At 41.1% G+C, this 8,677-nt stretch overlaps 1 protein-coding gene across 1 annotated transcript in view; it reads left to right on the top strand.

Annotated features, from left to right (window-relative positions):
- Positions 1-190: 190 nt before the first annotated feature.
- LOC308435398 (putative sperm motility kinase W) overlaps positions 191-8,677 on the top strand; it is a gene marked incomplete at both ends in the record, with an annotated part of 98,592 nt that continues 90,105 nt past the window's right edge. Inside the window, 2 exons of the mRNA XM_080942645.1 lie at positions 191-277; positions 1,257-1,348. Coding sequence (XP_080798771.1) covers positions 191-277; positions 1,257-1,348 — 179 coding nt within the window. The remainder of the gene's footprint in view (positions 278-1,256; positions 1,349-8,677) is intronic.

The raw sequence follows: 8,677 nt of genomic DNA, 5'->3' as shown, positions 1-8,677 counted from the left end.
AGTTATGTCATAAACTGTTGTCATGAACACTTCCACGATGCCAAAATGGTTATGAATGATCTTAGCCTGTAGGGACTAAGCAGATGGTGGTACAAGATGCATTGCTGAGCTGAAAATCTTGATGGAGCTGTCATATTTCTCATAGTTCACACCCATCACAAACAAGAGGGCATTGGCTGAAGTGTCAGAGATGATGAACCTTTTGGCCCGACCCTATGTTGGTGAAGACGCCAGTATACTCCACAACATACTCAGCATCAGCATCAGCCAATTTGATGTAAGCAGGATGTAGCTCCTGGAAGATGGTGAAGGGCTTCCCATTGATGACAAGCTTCCCATTCTCAGCCTTGACTGTGCCATTGAATTTGCCATGGTATAGTTATACTCGAACATGTAGACCATGTAGATGAGGTCAATAAAACAGTCGTTGGTGGCAACAATCTCCACTTTGCCACATCCTGAGCAGAAGGCAACACTGGTAACCAGGTGCCCAACACGGCCAAATCCATTCACAACAAAATTCACCATCTTGTCTAAGGGACACCAGACTAGGGTGGATCGGAGAGAGCAGACTCTGCCACTTAGTCCAGAAGCCACCCCCTTCAAGCAGTTCCCTTTCCAGAGAGTTCACTCCACCCACCCTGTTGCTTCTGTCCCAGGTGGATCAAACCAGCCCTGTGTGTTTCATTCCTCCACCACCCAGCACAGACATGACTGCAAAGCCTGGTAGCTTGTCAAGCAGGTTTATATATTAAATTCTCAATCCACAAACCCTCTACACAATAAATTTACATCCAGTGGACAAGATACAAACTGCCCTTCTATATAAGATTAAAAGGCTTATAAAATTATTTAATAATATTTAAAACTACTTGTTGCCAATTAAGACCTTCTGAATCTAGATTATTCTTCTTTATCCATCTTGATTCCTCCTCAAATCCCTGTTCTTCCCTCCTCTTTTATTTTCCTAGCTTATTATCCTAGCAAATTTACTGCCTATCTCTCCAATATCTAATTATGTATCACCCACATGAGACACATAGGTTTCAATAAAATGTGCTCATCGTATGATTCTGAGAATGTCACCCACCTCTCTGTACCTCAGCTTCATTTTGAAAACAGTGATAAATATTCCATTTCTAAGTTTGATATGAGGACTGATTATGCACTGGATAATACAGAAGCATACAGTAAACACAAATGTACTACACTGCTGGTGTCTGATACCTTCTGTTTGGTTTTGCTTTCTTCTCCAGGCTGAGTTCTCTGAGCTGAACCTGCCTGCATATATTACTGGAGGCTACATGGTGGACATGCAGGTTGTGAAGAATGGCACCAAAACTGTGAGGTAAGAAGACATAAGTTACAAAAGCCATCTTAAAATTGTATGTGAGAAGCCTCAAAGAGATACCTACACATCAGCCAGCTTGGTGCCTGTGGACACTTTCAGGGGGCATGTGTGTATCGCTGTGCCAAATGATTTCCACAGAGCCCTAGGTGCTCCTGTAATAGAAATAATTAATGACATGAGTACACAGGAAGCAAATGTGATGTCCAGAAATAAGGTTTGGGATGAAATTCGTGGGTTCTCATTAGTGTTCGAAATGCATTAGGAGTGGGTATGTATCAGGACGCACTAGCGTGTTCACTTAATCACAGGTTCTGAAGAAAGCTGGAAGAATAAAAGAATGACCCACAGGCAGGTGTTCAAAGAATGATTCCTCCAGCACAGTATATCAACCAGGAGCTCAATATGGTTTAAACAAGATTAGAAAAAAATAATTCTACACCCAGAGGTGACCATGTAACTATAGAAAGAGAAAGAAAATATGGAGAATAGCCAGTTACAAAGGTAATTTCAATAATGGCTTTCATAGAACCATGGTGAGTACACATTAAGAGAAGTGAAGAACTTAGTTCCCAATTCTTCTGTGTTTGGGGAAATAACTTACATGAATGATGGATAAATAAGAACACTGAGAAGATCCTTGCTAAGGGAAAGTCTCGGATATTCAGGATAAAAATAATAATCCCAGAAAAAGCAAAGCTGCATGGGGGAGTGTAAAGTAAAAAGGAGGTGTATGTGGATAAATGTTGCTCTCTTGCTTGCTTGCTTGCCGGCTGGCTTGATTGCTTGTTTGACCTCAGCTAGATTTGCCAACTCATATAGTTATTTAAGGATCCCCTACCAAAAATGATGCTACTCATGAGATCTATGTTTTCCCACATGAATTAACTTAATTAAGACAGTCCATTATAAGCATAACTGCAGACTAACCGACTCTACCTAATCCATTCTTGAAACTCTCTTTCTAGAAAATGTTAGGGTGTGTCAAGGTGACAAACCTAAAACCACAACAAGCAGCCAGAAGCACTTTTTTTCCTGTTGTACTGAGTGATTTGAAAAGTGGAGGAGTCTACCAAGTGGGCTACGTGAAGGCAGAAAACAATTTGTGAAAATAAACATCATCAAGTCTCCATCTAGGTCTGCAGTCTTCCTTCAGAATTTACAAAATTGTTTAAAACAGAGAATGTGTGGAAATGTCCTAGGTGTTTATTAATTCTCTTGTCTCTTGGCGTTTATGAATGGCAGGCTTTTAATGCATTTTTACTGAATTGGGTTTCCTCAAAAACTCTGTATTAAAGTCCTTACCACTCATACCAGAAAATATGTATTTATTTGGAAGCAAAATACTTCCAGACATGATTACTTATACTGGGTTACACTTTAAATGTGTGGATTCACACTCCAATATTACTGGTATTTTTTAAAAATAATAAAAGAAGTTTTGGGAAAACATGCTATGCCTAGCCTCTAATCCCAGTAACTAGAGGCTGAAGCAGGGGGATCCAGTGTTCAATATGCCACTGGGGTGCATAGCAATTTCTAGGTCAACCTTAATTACATTAGACTCTGTATCCAAAGTGGGGACATAGAGATACAAGGAAAATGTATAATTATAAAGGCCAAAGCTGGAGTGATACATCAACAAGTCAAAAAATGCCAAGATTCTCCTGAAATGATGGGGAGCTAAGAGATAGATATTCTTCCCCAGAATGAACCAGAGATGCTGACATTTTTATTTTGTGCATTTGGCCCTTACAACCATGACAGGATGAATTTCTGTCTTGTAAAGCTACCACATTATGTTAACTTTCCTATAGATTTATCAATCATAGAGTCTCTCAAATTGTAGTCCATGTACCAATCATCCTACTATCTTGTTAACACAAATTCCCAACAACTAGGTCTTGAGGAAGGGCCAAGTTATCTAATCCCCTATGTGTTGCTGGTTCTATAAGCTAAAACCGGACACCAATGATTTGGGTAATCTCGGAGATGATGAGGATGGTGATGGTGAAATAAAAAGAAGAAGAATGGGAGGATGGGAGAGGAGACTGAGCAGAAAGAAAAGGGGGATGAGGAAGACTATCCATAACTTGAAGAACCAAAGCTTTGAAGACATTGTCAATAAAACCAAAGACCTGGGTCCAGGGAACCCAAAAGGCTCTCACTTTGTTTCTATTACTTGATTTTCTTGTTGCTATGACAAAATACCTGATAAAAGTAGCTTGTGAAAGGACAGATTTGTTTTATTTCAAGGTTATCAGGTACAGGAGCAAGTGTGTGAGGAGCTTAGTGGCATCATATCCACATTTGTAAATAGAAAATGTAGGAAGTAAAGCTAAAAAATCTCAAGGCTGATACCTAGTGACCCACTTTCTTTATTGAGGTCCCACCTCCTAGTAGGCATGGCAAACCTTTTGATATCAGGATACAACTTTGCCATTTACAAAATTCACAGGAAAGAGCCATATCACTGAGCTACAAACAATGAGCAAACAAACCACACATACAAATATTTCATAATGTTTGTTTTATTTGGGGTTTCTAATGATATAATAAAATACCATGAACAGAAGCAACCTTGGGATGAAAGGATTTTTTTTCACCTTATAGCTTGTAGTCAGTCTCTTATCCAGGGAACTCAAGGCAAGAATCTAGAAGTAGAATCTTAGCAGCAGCCATGCAACAATGATGCTTACTGGCTTGCTCCTTATGCCTTCCTCTGTTTCGTTATACTAATTAGGTGTCCGTGTTTGTGAATGGCTGTGTGTTTTATATAATACAATAGTACACTAGGGCGCGTGGGAACATCTGAGTGGGCCCATGGCAAGACATGTTCTCCTGAACAGACAAGCCATGTGACAGACCTAATATAAAGAAGATTTATTGGCAGGAAGGGAAGGGGACATGAAGATTGAGGTAGAGAGGCAGAGAAGGACAGAATGAGAGAGGGGAATGGAGGAGAGAAAGAGGGAACAAGGCTGGCTGAGGACACATGGGAAGAGAGGATGTGGGGAGAGAGTAGATGCTGTGTTATGTGTGTAGAGGTAAGGAGAGGTTCCAGTGTCCTCCGTATATACCTGGCTCCTGGCTCATACGTGGTAAGGGTTGTGGGAGATGCAAGCTGCTTCTAAGTAACTGTGGGCAGAGCCTAGAGAAATTGATAACATATGGCACAACCCACAATGATATGGGTCCTCCCACATCAATTAGCTATTAGAAAAATGCCTATCAGGCTTGATATGGGGCAATCTTATGTGGGCATCTCCTCAGTAATGGTTCCTAAATGAAAAAAAGGAGAATAAGAAAAGAAAGGACATTTTTGAACCTATGTATGTTGGGGAAGATTTATTATAAATATGTGGGAGGGCACAGCCAGATACAGGGACACCTGGGAGAGTTCAGAGTGGCCGTGACACTGAGACATATGAGGGGGTGAGGGGAGATTGAGAGGAGAGAAGAGAACAGGGTGCATGAGCAAGAAGGCTAAAAGGTACAAAAAGAATGGCTGACCACAATGGTTAGATTATATAGCAAAAATCTTGGCTGTAGTTTAGGGTAAAAGACAAGTATACCAGACAGGAGGGCCCTGGAAGAGGTCGGGACTAAGGAATTTTGGGAAACCTGGCAGACAGGTTTGATATGATAGGTAGGTACATCAGACTTTTGTTCCAGTTTGAAACCTAATAGTTTCAAATTTGCAGATAGGTCTCTAGCTTATATCAAGTTCACAAAATAAAAAAACCCAACAATAACACCCAGCCAGGCCAGTACTATAAGTAGGTTTATAATTTTATATTGGACCACAACTATAGTTATCCTTAGCCACATATGGCCCACCAGTTGGACAGGATTGTAAGATTTAAAGTTTTCACAACCTTCCAAAAGAGCATTATTATCTGGGAATAGAGCATTCAAACACACAAACCTGTGCAACAAGAAAGGTCTCAGAGTCTCCTGGAGGCAGCATACTCTAGTAAGCTTGATAAAGTCTTCATATTCAGACTGTCTAGAAAGTATGCAGTCACCAGGAAGCCACAGCTTGATTTACAAAGTGACCTGCAGGTAGAAGGCACTGGTATCTTTATCCATGTGAGACCATGGCAAGCCCTCACTATGCTCTCCCAAATTGGAAGGTTGAGCTGTTCTCTTGACCTGTGGTATCTCATACTTAGGTGTCATAATGGAAAATGCCAACAGGCATTTTGCACCGGAGCCATAGTTCATTGCACATGTGAGCAGAACCTATAGCCAGATGGGTTAAGCATCATCTCTGGGTGTGTCAGCAGGGATCTTGCCGGTAGACAGAGTATAGAAGATGGGATCTCACAAATATGGGCAGGCACTCTATCATCACAGAGTTCAATCTAAGAGCACATGAGGCACAGGTAAGGGTGTCTTCTGGACCGGAGGCATCCATGTTCTCCTGTATTCTTTCATTAAAGCCTCTCGTTGTCAAGGTTTCACATTCTAGGATTTATACCAATGGTTTCTCAATTCTTAGACTGACATTAAGAACACCATAGGCTCACCTGTTTCTCAGGACTCTACACTCACACTGAATCCCAATACTGGTTCTCCAGCTCAAACTTGGCATATTGTGGGAGTGCTCTGTGGTCATATGCATTAGTCTTTGAAAGACATTTCTGTTGCTTCTGTTTCCATGGAGATCTCATATTCCAAAAGTGCAGGATGGTAGCGAGTAAGCCACTGATGGTCATCATCATTCATCTGTTCTGAGGAACAGTACCTAAATGATTTCCCACCACAGTGACCCCCTCTCAACCTCACTGTCTGGGCAGTGTGTGCAGTTGACAATACATGACCAACCTTAGTCTATTGGACTATAAGCTTGAGATTAAAGGTCAGACAACAGGACTTTCTCCAGAGATTTTGGATAACAGACACAGTAACATGATTTCTGCAGGACTCACTGAACTGCAGAAATGTCCAGAGCTGCTGAGCTGGTAGGGTCAATGCCGATGGCTCTCTGTCTCCCTGAATGAATGACCTGCCAAAAATGGAGCCAAAGCACAGAAAATAACAGCCAATAGTGAATGACCTGGCGATGTTACTCAATACTGGGTCCACACTTTTCCCCAGACTTGGGCCAAGAAAATCCCTTATACTTTAAGCCAGCTTGAAAGGCACATAGAAAATTCATGAATTTTTATTTATTTAAAAAACACTTTTAGAGCATTTCCTATGGGCTAGGTGAGGTTCCAAGCATTTAACATATATTACCACATTTTTTCCCTTCAACAACCACAGAAGGTGTGTGCTATTTAATCCCAGTTTTATAGATTAGAAGGTTGAAAAAAACCATTGAGTTGTGTAATGGAATCAAGGTGTCCATCAGCTAGAGATGAAGCTTGGCCAGTCTGACTCCAGAGACTGTGTGGAGCATCTCTGCCCTTATTGCCCCCCTTTAACAAAAAAGAGAGTGCTCCATTATTAAAGAGGTGTTAAGTTCCCCAGTTTAAGTGGAATGTAAGAAGATAGTTCAACAACAATTTGAAACAAAACATAGGAAGAATCCAAGAATCTGACAGGGTACAGGGAAAAGGTCATTGCCACTGACTGCTGGATACCTGGGCCAAGCTCTTTCTATAAAATGTGATCTTATCTATTCCTACAACCCCATAAGATGGTCCAAAGAAATCAAGGGGGCAGTGGAGGTTTGCAGTTAGAACCCAGACTCTAAAACCGCCTGCCTGGGTAGATAGATCTCCCTCTTCAGCCAAAACAAAGGCAAGTGTGACCATGGGCAGCACATTCTCTGGAACACTCTATTCTAACAAATTATCACAGAGTCCAATGAGAAACACATGAGATGGCATGTGCTAATGCCTCAGCCATGTCTAGACCAAAGTAATCTTTAAATTAAATGCTGGTGATTATTGTCATAACCCATTTTACAGAGGGAGAAACTAAGTTGTGGAAACACAGACTCACTTGGTGGCATGGGATTGCCTGCCTCAACATCGGATTTCTAGAGTCTGGCAGTGCTTAAATCTGGCCCTGGGTTCTGAAGCAATGCCAGATGAAGCCCTGGGAATCTTTAACTCCTTACTAAAGGAACTAGGAATCCAAGATCTGGGTTAGTTGTTTCTGTCACTGTGACAAGATGACTGCGTTTAGTCCATTTAAAAAGAGGCAAGACTCATTTTTGGCTGGAAATTCCAGATGTTTCAGTCTGTGATTGTTTGACCCAGAAGTGTTGGGCATGGTGGTATTAAGCATATCTTTGTGGACGGGTGACACAGAAGATACTGTCACCTCAGGGTTCTTGAGAAACCAAAGAGAGCAAGAGATGAGAAGGAACCAAAATCTTAATGCCCTTTTATGGCATGCCCCAGTGCCCTAAACTCTTTCCACTAGGTCACAACTTTTATGATTCCATCAGCTTCCAATATCATGAAGCACCCTGAGCAAGCTACCAGTGTATGTGACCTTTAGGGTCAACTCAGAGCAAACTCATGCATCTTTTCTGCAGAGGCTGAACAAGGACAGAGCTCATGTGAGTAGAGAGCTGTTGTCACCCAGAAGTCAGAGCTAACCATCTACCTCTGAGCCTCTGCTTCTTCCCTCACAAGGTACTAATGCAGCTTGTGTGGCTTCTGTAAGTGCCACATGAAATAGGATATGAGCAAAGTTTCTTTATTCCACCAATATTTGTGAAGGACTCAATGCCCTGGGCACCGTTTCTGAAACTAGACATTACATCAGGAATTGTATGAGGCAAGGGACAGAATTCACCCCTTCTTGGCTTATTTAAAATACAAGGGCTGTAATAAAAGCTTCGTTTGCAGAGGAATGTGTGGGACTGAAGGGACAAAGTAGGGAAGTACCATTCCAGCTATAGCTTCCCAATCTGAAAGCCCTAACCCTAAAGTTCAAAACTTTTAGAGTACTTTGATGATGCTACAGTTGAAAAATTCCACACGGTGAATATGTGTTTAATGTACAAAATTATGAAAAATATAGTACAGTAACCCAAGGCTATATCATGAGTATATAGAATGCAAATGGATTTTGTGTTTAAATTTGAGTCTCATTTCTGAGATCTGTAAATGTGCAATACACATAAATATACTAAAATCCAAGAACATCTGAACTGTGAAATGGTCCAGAGCACTTGGCATGAAAGACACAAAGGTCTAGTCTAGTAGATGAGTTAAGCAGGAGATGCTGTGCTGAGCTCATGGGTGTAGAGCCTCTTCTAAAGTGCACCCTAGTAATGGAGGGCACTATTGTGATTATACAATGCCAGATATAAATAGACATGTTCATCTCTCAATATTATAATTTATTAACTTTCAACAAATG

Source organism: Micromys minutus (genome assembly GCF_963924665.1).
Source record: "Micromys minutus genome assembly, contig: SUPER_22_unloc_1, whole genome shotgun sequence".
Lineage (NCBI taxonomy): Eukaryota > Metazoa > Chordata > Mammalia > Rodentia > Muridae > Micromys > Micromys minutus.
Note: the sequence above shows the minus strand (reverse complement) of the source record. Positions and strands in the feature narration are given on the sequence as shown.